At 39.8% G+C, this 13,797-nt stretch overlaps 1 protein-coding gene across 4 annotated transcripts in view; it reads left to right on the plus strand.

Moving 5' to 3' along the window:
- abcb7 (ATP-binding cassette, sub-family B (MDR/TAP), member 7) overlaps nucleotides 1-13,797 on the plus strand; it is a 96,269-nt gene that overhangs the window by 42,195 nt on the left and 40,277 nt on the right. For all 4 annotated transcript variants that reach the window (XM_043704999.1, XM_043704996.1, XM_043704995.1 and 1 more), the window contains exons 5-6: nucleotides 9,923-10,055; nucleotides 13,217-13,485. In XM_043704999.1, coding sequence (XP_043560934.1) covers nucleotides 9,923-10,055; nucleotides 13,217-13,485 — 402 coding nt within the window. The remainder of the gene's footprint in view (nucleotides 1-9,922; nucleotides 10,056-13,216; nucleotides 13,486-13,797) is intronic.

The raw sequence follows: 13,797 nt of genomic DNA on the forward strand, positions 1-13,797 counted from the left end.
CTCCTCTCACCTCCATCCAAGGTCCCAAAAGAGCCTTCCACATTCATCAAAGTTTCATTTGCACATCCACCAATGTCATTTATTGTATCCGTTCCTCCCGATGCAGTCTCCTTTACATTGGGGAGACTGGACGCCTCCTCGCAGACTGCTTTAGGGAACATCTCCAGGACACCCATACCATTCAACCCCACTGTCCCATGGCCAAATATTTCAAATCCCCCTCCCATTCGGCCTCCTCCACCGCCACTCCCTCGCCACCCAACGCCTGGACAAAGGACGCCTCATCTTCCGCCTCAGAACACTTCAACCCAGGGCATCAATGTGGACTTCACCAGTTTCCTCATTTCCCCTCCCCCTACCTTACCCCAGTTCCAACCTTCCAGCTCAGCACTGTCCTCATGACCTGTCGTACCTGCCTAGCTTCCTTCCCACCTATCTGCTCCACCCTCCTCCAACCTATCACCTTCTTCCCCACCTCCATAACGTCGATTTTCCAGGTCCTCGGATGTTGCCTGACCTGCTGTGCTTTTCTAGCACCACTCTGATCTCCAGCATCTGCAGCGCTCACTTTCGCCTAGAATAGTATGATGTCAGTTTAGTATGTGACTAAAAAAATGGAAATTTCATCTTGTGGGAAAATTGAGAACTAGTTATCAATTTAAAAGAAATTAGGAAAATGTTGTTTCTGAGGATCATGTCTTTGGAAGTCTCTTCATGAAATAATTGACAAAGCAGAATCTGATTATTTTTTATGATAGTGATTCATAGAATCTTAAGAGGCTGAAAGATTATTGGGGTAAATGATAGTGGATTTTTTTGGTTACAACGAAATCAGCCATAATTTAATTGAATGGAAGAGCAGGCTTGAGGGGCTGAATGGCCCTACTTCTCCTGATTCATGTAGCTATATGTACCTTCGTTATGACTGTACACATTTCTCAATTTCTTTCACTAATCTAATTTAATCTAATACTTTGGTAATCCTGTCAAGGAAGAGCCTTTATGTTTGTGCTGGTTTCAATTGAGGGAATTTAATCTCAATGTTAGTAAGGAAGCCATGATTAGACTTGTTTTGCACATTATTTTATGCATTAATGAATTTGCTGTGATTGATGAAGTGGTTATAAATCACAACTCCAAATGATCTGTTTCTGCAGCTAAGTAAAGAATGTTCACAATCTTTTAGTATTTACATTTGATCAACTTTGTAATGTAATAATCTAGTGAATGTGATTTGAGTAAAGGCACTAAATTAAAATAAAGTTAAAAATGCAAGAAATAGTAATTTAAGAAATGAACACTGAAAGAAAATGAGGGATTTAAATGAATTTTAGTCAGAAGAAGAACCAAAGTCCAAATAATTGTGTTCCATCTCTGTTTTCATGCAAAAGCTTTTGCTTCAATCCTTTTTAAACTTCCTTTTTTGCCAGGCAATCATGCTGTGTATGCTGTAACACATACGAGCAACAAGGCGACAAGTTATCAGTTAAAATTCTGTAGGAAAAGAGTTTTTTATAGGATCCTGACAGTGTGGAAACAGGCCATTTGGCCCAATAAGTCCACACCGACTCTATCCTTGCATTTCCCATGGCTAATCCACCTAACTTACACATGCCTAGACACTCTGGTCAACTTAATGTGGCCAATCCACATCTTTGGACTGTGGGAGGGAACCAGAGCACCTGGAGGTTGGTAGCAAATAGGAGGATGCACTTCATGCTGATTTTTCTCCAACTCAGCTCCATTCTTCCTCACTTCCCAAAGTTAGTAATGAAGTTTAGTGTGGTCATTGAATTTTGTGTTTTCACCAAACTAAAACAGATTTTTTGGCAACTAATTAAACAAGTTGTATTAGCATCCATTTTGTTAATTTTTAGCTTAGATACCTTGTATTCGTGAAATAGTTTGTGGAGGCTGAAAGCTAAAGACAAAAAAAAAATCAGCTACAGTTCATAACTTGTCACAAAGCTAAATTATACAAATGATTTACAAATGACTCACGTAAGACTTTCTTTTGTACATCTGAGAAGCCAGGGAATGGAACTACATAATTTGTTCCTTCAGAGAACTAAGACCAGCACTACGGGCAGAATGCCTGCTCAGTGTTCTCTGCTATTTTCTGAAAGTCAGAAATTTAAAAAAAAATCATCTTCAGCATCACAAAGAGAGAGATGAATGTTCCGGATGTGGTGGCATGACGTAACTTGACTAATAATCCAGAGGAGAAAGTGAGGTCTGCAGATGCTGGAGATCAGAGCTGAAAATGTGTTGCTGGAAAACTTTCCTCATTCCTGAAGAAGGGCTTATGCCCGAAACGTCGATTCTCCTGTTCTCTGGATGCTGCCTGACCTGCTGCGCTTTTCCAGCAACACATTTTCAGCTAATAATCCAGAGGCCCAGGGTAATGCTGTGGGACATCGGTTTGAATCTAAACATGGCCGCTATTAGAATTTAAATTTAATTAATACGTCTGGAATATAAGACTAGTATCTGTAATAACAACAATGAACTATCATTGATTGTTGGAAAAGCCTATCTGGTTACTGTTCTTTAGGAAAAGAAATCTGCTATCTTGATCTGGCCAATAGTTCAGGACTCTCAGGAATGTGGTTGATTTTTGACAGCCGTCTGAAATGGCTGAGCAAGCCGTTCAGTGCAAACGTAATGGATGGACGACAAATGCTGATTTTGTTAATGACACTCCTGGTCCCTGAAAGAAACAAAAGAGGAAAAATGTGTTTCTTTATTCCAACCATTACACTGTGTAGTCAATATTTATCTCTTTCAGAATCTGATTACTCTGCCAGGTATCTTCCAAGAGATCCCAGTTTTTTTATTTTTATTTGCTGCCTCTGTGAACTTTGTTTATTTTGGAGCTTGAAGTCTCCAAATGCAAGTTGTTTCTTTTGACCTGTACTTGCATGGGTCCGAAGCTAGAGGGATCCAAGTTATTTTCTTGTCAGGGTCAAGACACTGGGAGGTAGGGAGGGTAACCTTCAGTCTTAATATTAATATTCAGCAACATAAAGTGTCTAATATTTAATTATTTAATATTTAATTAAATTTGTCAAGCTTGTTCTGATCAAAATAAGACTTGTAATTAAACGTGCAATCTGTTCAGTTATTACTTGAAATCTCTTTCTTTGCATGCTTTCTTGGTAAATGCAATTTTTCTCTTTAAAGATGCCTTCCAAAATTATACTGATTTTGTTTACAGTTTTATAATATATAGTTATGAAATTAACTGTATACCCTGTGCCCTGAAATCATAGCTTTATTCACTTGGGACACATGACTGCATTGCCCCTAAGCAATTTGGTGTTCTATCCTTATGGAATAAATCATATCATGCAATATACAGTGTTCTTCACAAATATAGGATTTTGTCTTTTGATCTGTGCTTTCCTTAATTTTAAGTGCAGAATTGATGTGCAGTTTTAGAGCATGTTTGCAATGTTTTCATGACAGTTGAAAACAAAACACACTATCTATTTCATTATTCTGTTTAAAATGTATTGCATGATTTTAGCATGTGACTAATTTTTTTTGTCTGTTTATTTGGAAGCTGGCTCTCGTGTATATTAAGTGTGTGTCTAGCAGTCTATATGCACAGTAGGTTTTTAAGTCTGTTAATTGATCCACTGAACAAGTTGTCTACTATATAACTCATGTTGCCGATGTTATATATCATCACTGGATCAGTCAGCCACAGATTCAAGTGGCATAATGGCTTCATGACATTCTCTTATCTCAGGTAAAAACAAGAACTGCAGATGCTGGAAACCAGAGTCTAGATTAGAGTGGTGCTGGAAAAGCACAGCAGGTCAGGCAGCATCTGATGAGGAGGAAAATTGATGTTTCAGGCAAAAGCCCTTCATCAGGAATCTCATGCCAGTGGTAGCCTTTGGTATTTTATAGGTGATTTGTGATTTTACCATTTACTACTAACAAATCTGTTATCAGATGTCAATTTCACTGAACATTCAACAATAAGAACCTTGTATTTACTTTACACCTTGAACATTGCTGGAAAAGCACTGTTATAATGATATAATTTTTGACAGTCAGCAAGGAGATATTAAAGTAAATTAAGGTTAGAAAGGTGATATTAAAGGGCATCTTAGAGGCAGAGAAGATCAGATAGGAGATTTGGAGCTTTGGGTTTTGAAAGCTTGAATGCCAATGGTAGATCAATTTATAGTTGGTAATGCTCAGTAGACCATTAAAGGAGTGCAAATATCACTGAAAATTGTAGATCTGGAGGAGATTAGAGATGGCATGGGACAAGCCATTCACTGATTGAAAATAAATTTCAAATCAAGGTATTGATTAATCCTGGGATCAGCATATGTCAATGAACTCATGGGTGATTGTGAATGCACTTGGATGTAAATAAGAAAAGGGGCAGTGGAGGTTCAGATGGCCTTTATTTTGTGGGCAGTTACAACATGGGAGGCAACCCAAAAGCAGTACAGTAAGACAGTCCAGTCAAGGTATTGACAAAATTTGAGTTCTATACTATTGTTACATGGCTGCATTTAATAACTGAATGGAATCTACTAAAATACAACATGTTTTTCTCTTTATACGGTATTTAGATTGGTTTAGATTAGATTACTTACAGTGTGGAAACAGGCCCTTCGGCCCAACAAGTCCACACTGACCTGCCAAAGCGCAACCCAACCAGACCCATTCCCCTACATTTACCCCTTCACCTAATACTACGGGCAATTTAGCATGGCCAATTCACCTGACCTGCACATTTTTGGACTGTGGGAGGAAATCGGAGCACCCGGAGGAAACCCACGCAGACACGGAGAATGTGCAAACTCCACAAAGTCAGTCGCCTGAGGTGGGAATTGAACCCGGGTCTCTGGCGCTGTGAGGCAGTAGTGCTAGCCACTGTGCCACCCACTGTGCCACCGTGCCTGTCCTTCATTCAGCTACAGCCCACTTGATCATAGGAAACTTAAAATTAGGAACGGGCCACATTTCCAATTGGAAGTATAGACTCCCTTGAATCACTGGTGTGCTGAATGTTTTCTGGAGTGGCCTTTGAGCAAGGAGTTTTTTTTGGTACTGTGGTCATCAGTAAAAAGATGAATACTGTGGAGCTTTATGGAGTTTCCCTTTGACTGCATGGAAGAAGTATCTTAGTTTGAGCCTTGTAGGATGTATTATGAGCTGAAAATGTGTTGCTGGAAAAGCGCAGCAGGTCAGGCAGCATCCAAGGACCAGGAGAATCGACGTTTCGGGCATAAGCCCTTCTTCAAGAATGAGGAAAGTGTGTCCAGCAGGCTAAGATAAAAGGTAGGGAGGAGGGACGGGGGAGGGGCGTTGGAAATACCTATCGCATTTCTAACGCCCCTCCCCCAAGTCCCTCCTCCCTACCTTTTATCTTAGCCTGCTAGACACACTTTCCTCATTCCTGAATAAGGGCTTATGCCCGAAACGTCGATTCTCCTGGTCCTTGGATGCTGCCTGACCTGCTGCGCTTTTCCAGCACTACATTTTCAGCTCTGATCTCCAGCATCTGCAGTCCTCACTTTCTCCTCGTTGATGTATTGTGACTCATTTTCCATGCGTTATTTTGCCTTTATCTTTATCTGTTCTCTTTTGTTAGAAACATTTATTTTCGTAGAAATTTACAGCACAGAAGTGAATATTCGGGGTGTAGGTTTGTTCTCTGAGCTGTAGATTTGATATCCAGACGTTTCATTACCTGGCTAGGTAACATCATCAGTGGCAAACCCCAAGTGAAGCGAAGCTGTTGTCATCTGCTTTCTATTTTATATGTTTGTCCTGGATGGGGTTCCTGGGGTTTGTGGTGATGTAATTTCCTGTTTGTTTTCTGAGGGGTTGATAGATGGTTTCTAGATCTATATGTTTGTTTATGGCGTTGTGGTTGGAGTGCCAGGCCTCTAGGAATTCTCTGGCATGTCTTTGCTTAGCCTGTCCCAGGATAGATGAGTTGTCCCAGTCGAAATGGTGGGTTTTTTTCCTCCGTGTGTAGGGCTACGAGGGAGAGAGGGTCATGTCTTTTTGTGGCTAGCTGGTGTTCATGTATCCTGGTGGCTAACCTTCTTCCTGTTTGTCCTACGTAGTGTTTGTGGCAGTCCTTGCATGGAATTTTGTAGACGACGTTGATTTTGTCCATGGGTTGTATTGGGTCTTTTAAGTTTGTTAGTTTTTGTTTGAGAGTGTTGGTGGGTTTGTGTGCTACTAGGGTTCTGAGGGGTTTTAGTAGTCTGGCTGTCATTTCTGAAACTTCTTTGATGTATGGAAAGGTGGTTAGGGTTTCTGGCTGTGTCTGGTCTGCTTGTCATGGTTTGTTCTTGAGGAATCTGCGGACTGTATTTTTTTGAGTATCTATTCTTCTTGAATACGTTGTATAGGTGGTTCTCCTTTTTTTCCGAAGTTCACCTGTGCTGCAGTGTGAGGTGGCTCATTGGAATAGTGTTCTGATACAACTACGTTTGTGTGTGTTGGGATGGTTGCTGTGTAGTGAAGTATTTGGTCAGTGTTTGTCGGTTTTCTGTATACGCAGGTTTGTAGTTCTCCGTTGTCCGTTCTTTCGACTGTGACGTCCAGGAATGTAAGTTTGTTATTGGTTTCTTCCTCCTTGGTGAACTTTATGCCTGTGAGGGTGTTGTTTCGTTTTGTGATGACAAAGGTGTCATCTACATAGCGGACCCAGATTTTTGGTTTGATGGTTGGTAGGGCTGTTTGTTCTAGTCTTTGCATTACCACTTCTGCTATGAATCCTGATAGCGGAGATCCCATGGGTGTGCCATTGGTTTGTTTGTAGATTGTTGTTGAAGGTGAAGTGGGTGGTGAGGCACAGGTCCACTAGCTTCATGATGTTTTTGTTAGTAATGTGATTGATGGTGGTTGGGGTGTGTGTGATGGTCTCTTCTAAAAGTGTGGTAAGTGTTTCCATTGCCAGGTCGATGTTGATGGAGGTGAACAGTGCTGTTACGTCGAATAAGATCATTGTTTCGTCTTCCTCTATTTTGGTGTTTTTCATGATTTTTAGGAATTCCTATGTGGAGTGGATGGAGTGCTGTGACTCTTCTCCTAGGTATTTCAGTCTTGCGTGTAGTTCTTTGGCCAGTCTGTAAGTTGGTGTTCCGGGTAGTGAGACTATGGGTCTGAGGGGGGCTCCTGGTTTATGGATTTTTGATAGTCCGTAGAATCGTGGGGTGTTGGTCCCATCTGGTTTCATTTTCTGGAATTCCGTCTTGTTTAATTATCCGGAATTGTGTAATTTTTTTAGGAGATATGTAATTTTGTTTCCTAGTTGTGGGGTCGTGTCTAGCGCCACCTATTGGTAGGTGTTGGTGTCTGCGAGTAGTGCATTGGCTTTCTCTATGTAGACCCTTCTGTTCAGGATGCCTGTGAGCTGACCCTTGTCTGCAGGTAATGTATCGATGTTTTTGTCTTTTTTGAGGTTTCCTAGGGCTTTCTTTTCTTGAGTGTTCAGTTTGTTTCCTTCCCTCTTTCGGCTCAGAGTAGGTGCAACTGTCTGTCTGATCGTTTGTTGTGTTTCTTCCGTGAGTTTGTTGTCCTTCAATGTGGTTTCTAATGCCACTAGGAAATCCTTCTTGTCAGCGTCTCGGTAATTGAAATTTAGTCCTTTTACTAGTACCGTTTTTTGTGTGTCTGATAGGGTTCGGTCTGATAAGTTCTTTATCCATGCCCCTGTGTTATCAGTTTTGTCTTTGTTTGTGAGTTTGTCAAGTTTTTTCTTCAGGTCCCGATTTTTCTTTTTCTGTGTTTGTCATTGTTTGGTGTTTATGGCTCGTTCTACCGCGCCTGTCCATTTTTGATTTGTTGCTTGTTTGAATAACGGTTTTTGGCGCGCAATTTCCCATTTGTATTTTTGGGGTCTGTGGTGGGCGTAATTGATTAGTTCTCGGAGCATTCTGCGGCCGTTTCGTTCTGATAAACTTCTGGCTAACAGGCTAAGAAAAGACATGCCAGAGAATTCCTAGAGGCCTGGCACTCCAACCACAACGCCATAAACAAACACATAGATCTAAATACCATCTATCAACCCCTCAGAAAATGAACAGGAAATGACATCACCACAAACCCCAGGAACCCCATCCAGGACAAACCTATAAATAGAAAGCAGGAGACAACTGCTTCGCTTCACTTGGAGTTTGCCACTGATGATGTTACCTAGCCAGGTAATGAAACGTCTGGATATCAAACCTATAGCTCAGCGAGCAAACCTACACCCTAAACCTCAACCTGAGCTACAAACCTTGCAAAAAAGTGAATATTCAGTACAGTAGGCCTATGCTGGCCTCCAGATGTCATGGTGGCTCAGTGGTTAGCACTGCTGCCTCACAGAACCAAGGGCTCAGGTTCGATTCCAGTCATGGGTGACTGTCTGTGTGGAGTTTGCGTGTTCTCCCCCTGTCAATGCGAGTTTCTGCCGGGTGCTCTAGTTTTCTCCCATAGTCCAAAGATGTGTAGGTTGGCCATGCTAAGTGCTGTGTCGTGTTCAGGGATATGCAAGCTAGGTGGATTAGACATGGAGGGTCAGTGCAGACTTGAAGTGCCGAATGGCCTCTTTCTGCGCTGGGATTCTATGACTCATGGTCTTCCACTTCATCTTACGCTGTCCCTTTTTGTTTCTTCATTTGTACTTCTCTAGTTTTCTTTAAATGGATATTTCTCTTTAGTTATGCTTTTTTCTGCCCTTCCTCAACTTTGATCATGGAGAATGTAGAATCTAAAGGCCAGGTTAGTCAGCAGGTATGTTGCTCACTCAGTGTATCAATTGACTAGTAAGATTTTAGCATGCAAGTATTAACCTTTATTTATTTTCAAAAAAAACTTCTCAAATGTTCTGTGGCAACTGATAATTCCTAAATATCTTGTGACAATCTGATCTGAAACATTTTCCAGTTTTGTGTCGCTCAAGTGACATCCCTATGTTCTCAAGAGTATGTTTTTTTTAAGTCTTTGTTCAGATCGTACCCACAAAAATGGACGTGAACATAGCAAGGGAATCATTCAGCCACCTGTTTGTGCTTTACTGGGCAACCATATCACTGGCTGCATCTGGGATGTATGATTACATGGAGTTCTTTTTCTTCATCTGTGTATCTCTTTCCCCCCCTCCCCACCACCACCACCACAAAAGTTCAGTTTATTTCTAGCACCATCATAGAATTGAATATCTGCACACTTAGAAAATAGCAATGGTGGGTTTTTTTTAAGAGTTGTTGTGATTTAAATGCAGAGGGCTAATTAAGTTCACAAATTTTCCTTTGCCTTCTTGCTGCTTTTTTGATCTGCACAATGATTTGCAGCCACAAAAGGAGACTATTTGGCCTGCCATGCTATGTGTAATTTCTGAAGCTTGGATGAATATTGAAAGAAGTGGAGGAAATTTTAGCCTCTGATCAAACTTATGCCCTTGGGTAGCTTCTAGTGGCTGGATGAAGATTGACATTAGTAGAGGCTATAATGTGAATGATGGTGTGGGTTTGCAAATCCTGGCCTGATTTTAAAAATAAACATTGGGTACTTGTATCAATCTGTAATATTGGTTTGATCAGAAGTGGCTTTTTTTTTAATAATAAAAAGACAGAATTATATAGATCTGCATTGTGTTTTTATGAATGTATTAAATGTTGAGGTGCAACTGTTTACTTTAATACATAAAAATATGTTGCTGTCATTTTTGTTTAAAGTAAACATGTAAATACAGTAGAGCAATGGCATCAGCTGCCAGCTATTAGATGTTGCAATGAATTAAATCTTTACTGCCAACTTTTTACAGCACCAAGGACTTGACATTTAGAAGTGCCTCTAGGACCTTTATTCAGGAAGCTGTAAATCAGTCAAATTATTCACTAGGTGTAGTGTTCAACCTTTTGTAATGTTTGCTCATGTGTCTTTGCAGCTCATGAATATAATGGTTCCCTTCATGTTTAAATATGCAGTGGATGAACTCAACCAAATGTCAGGTAGTGTTTTGAACCTGAATGATGCAACTAGTACAGTCATCACCATGGCAACAGCTGTCCTTATTGGCTGTAAGTAAAATATTTTAATTTGCTTGACAGATGTTGACTTTCTTGCAGTGCAGGTTGCAATGAGTAGCAAACGTTTCTGGCAGGAGAATTGCAGAGAATTTTCTTTTCACTTTGCATAAATTTATGCATTGTGCACTAGATTCTTACTGGAATGATTTGAGTTTACAGATTATATCAAAATATATGTAAATCACACTTCTGTTGCAAAGAAAAGTGAGACATAATGTGGCAGGAAACTAAGCCTGAAAGGGTAATAGATTTATCGTTTTAAATTTGTGTGCTGAAGCAAATAAAAGGGTTAGACCTTCAATCTACTTCATGTGATGACTCATTGCCTCATTTGTTTAGCTGTTGCAGTAGAAACCCTAATGGTGCGGGAGAATCAAACAGCACAGAAAGCAGTTACTCGGTCCTTCATGCTCATGTTGTATCTGTGGAAGAGCTCTCCAATAAGGCCAACTCCCATACTGTTTTTCCATGCATGCACAACGTTTCAGGTGTCAACCCTTACAGACAAAAATGGGTTTAAAACTGGGTAGTAACATAAAAATGGCAGACAGCATGTACAATATTACAAGTATTGGATGTATTTCAAGTACAGACCATTCTGATGGTCTCAATTTGTAACGATCACTTCTTTTTCGTGTCAAAACAAAAAGCAGGCCAAATGTCTTTTGTGCAATTGATAACGCCGTTTTGACTGCGTTAGTTGTTTTTTTTTCCTCTTCAGTCGAAGACACTAATGACATTCCAAAATTACTAAATAATCAAGGGGCAAAAGAAGGAGAGGAAATAAACACTAAGTATCTCAATAGAAAAAGTGCAAGTGAACCTTCTGGGGCTAAAGGCCAGTAAGTTCAATGGAGCTGCATCCCAAGCTATTAAAAGAACTAGCAACAGAGATAGTGGATGGACTGGTAGTAATTTTCTAAGAGTCCTTAGATTCTGGAAATATCCCAGAGGATTGGAAAACTGTCAATGTAATACTTTTATTTAATAAGGGAAGAAGACACAGAACAGGTAATTATAGGCCACTTAGTTCAATGTCTGTTACTGGGGGAAAGTATTTATGCCCTTTTCTCAAAAATAAGAAAGAAGTTTAACTGAAATTGACAATACAAGTATTGATTTAGATCAGAAGATGCTCTGGCAGTTGGGGGAATTTAAATTCAGTAGGAAAAATTCTGGAATTAAGAATCTAATGATGATCAATGTCTGGTTTAAAGAATGACTAGTAATAGTGTAGCATTTAGAAATATGTAACAATCAGAGTCAACCTGGCTTCATGAAGGGATAATCATGCCTCAAATTTAATAACTCTTTAAGGAAATAAACAGCATGATAGATAAAGGGGAAGCAGAAGATGTAATATATTTGGATTTTCAGAAATCATTTGATAAGGTACTACACATTAGGTTACTTAATAAGCCAAGAGCCTATGGTGTTGGAGGGAGTACATTGGCATGGATAGAGGATTGGATAGCCAATGGAAGACAGACAGTCAGGATAAGGGGGCTTTTTCAGGATGGTAACTTGCAATCTGTGAAGTGCCACAGGTTTCCATGTTGGGGCCACAATTATTTACAACATATATTCATAACTTGGATGAGGAAACTGAATGTACTATAGCCAGGTTTGCAGATGGCACAAAAATAAATGAGAAGGCAACTAACAAGGAACACAGAATCTATCTTGGAATGTAGATATATTAAGTGAGTGGGCAAATGGAATATAATGTGAAAAATAGTGAGGTGATGCACTTTTGCAGGAAGGATATTATTTAAATAGAGAGATTCCAGAAAATTACAGTAGAGGAATTTGGGAGTGTGCATGAATCATAATAGCTAATCAAAGTTCAGTGGTTAATAGGGAAGGCAGTTGGAATAGGAGAAAGTGAGGACTGCCGATGCTGGAGATCAGAGTCAAATATGTGGTGCTGGAAAAACACATCAAGTCAGGCAGCAGCCGAGGAGCAAGACAATCGATGTTTCGGGCGGAAGCCCTTCAGGAAGGATAAAGGCTTATGCCCAAAACATTGTTTCTCCTGCTCTTCCAATGCTGCCTACCCTGCTGTGCCTTTCCAGTACCACACTCTTGAAGGTAATTGGAATGTTGGTCTTTATTCCAAAGGTAATGGCATAATAAAGTTTTTTGCTAAAACTATTAAAGGCAATCCTCAGACCACAGCTGGAATACAGCTTAGGCCCACTATAATCCATAAAAAGGTTGACTAGGCTGATACTGGGTAAGGAGGGACTTTTTATGAGGAGCGTTGAGTAGGTTAGGCCTTCACTCATTGGAATATAGAAAAATGAGAGATGACTGTACTGAAACAACAATTCTTAGAGGACTTGACAGGGTAGATGTGGAAAGGTTTCCCATTTTGGAAGGATCTAGGACCTGAGGGTATAATCTCAGAATAATGAGTCCCACATTTAAGGCACATGAGGAATTGTTTCTCAAAGGGTAATGAACTATAGAGAACTCTAAAGAGTGTTAAGTATATATGAGGCTGCGATAGACACATGTTTAATTAGTACAGGAATCAAAATGGAGTTATCAATTATCAGATCAGCTATGATTTCATTAACTGGTGGAGCAGACCTGGGCTGCTCCTATATCTTATGGTCTTGAGAACGCTGACTTGTTGAATTATCTTTCTTGCAAAGTGGAGTTTGGCATCTTTTATTCATAGCTGAGTTTTAATGGTGAATCTATTCCAACAAAAGGCTGTGTCAAAACTAAGTTACGTACTTGCCTTGATCAATATCTATAGTTTTTGTAGGGCTTGTTAGACAGAGCAGCTATCCTGTCTAACATCTATTCCAAACCCTTCCAAAGTCAGTATTGATGATGCCATTGTAATGTTCTCTTCGGGATCAACTAGCTTACTAATAGTTTATTGAAATTTGAGTTCTTTTTAGTCTGCATGGCTCAGCCTTTAGTGCATCAACTTGCTGAACCATCAGAAAATAATTGTTGTGTTGTATTTTTGCTAATGTATTGTATGTGTAACAAAGACATAAATAATGCCAGTCATAACTTATTGTTCAGTTTTGAAATTTGATTAAAATTTTCATTTTCTTCATGAAGAAATTAACTTTGAAATGATGAAACATGTTTTCAAAAGGTAATTAGATTTTTCTAAAATTCCTTTGCAGATGGTGTTTCAAGGGTTTGTGCAGCATTCTTCAATGAACTCAGGAATGCTGTATTTGGCAAAGTAGCCCAAAGTTCTATCAGGCGAATAGCCAAAAATGTCTTCCTCCACCTACACAACTTAGATTTGAGTTTCCATCTCAGCAGGCAGACTGGTGCACTCTCAAAAGCTATAGATCGAGGGACAAGAGGTATCAGTTTTGTTCTGAGTGCCTTGGTGTTTAATCTTGGTCCCACCACATTTGAAGTGCTGCTTGTCAGTAGCATTTTGGTAAGTGCTGCAGCTTTTTGCGCTGTTTTCAATATTTGTGCCCTTTGTTGAATAAAGTATTTTTAATAAATATGGTGGATCAGGGAATGAAATATAGTATCAGGGATTGTTTACTACAGGAGCATCGATGAGACCATATCTAGAGTACTGTCTACAGTTTTGGTCTCTTTAATTAAGAAAGGACAGAATCGCATTAGAAGCAATGCTAAGAAGGTTCATTGAACTAATTCCTGGGATAAGGAGGTTAATTTGTGAGGAAAGTTTAAACTTGCATCCAGAATGAGTGGATAATCTTGATGAAACACATTCTAC

The sequence above is a fragment of the Chiloscyllium plagiosum genome, chromosome 15, assembly GCF_004010195.1.
Source record: "Chiloscyllium plagiosum isolate BGI_BamShark_2017 chromosome 15, ASM401019v2, whole genome shotgun sequence".
NCBI classification, from domain to species: Eukaryota; Metazoa; Chordata; class Chondrichthyes; order Orectolobiformes; family Hemiscylliidae; genus Chiloscyllium; species Chiloscyllium plagiosum.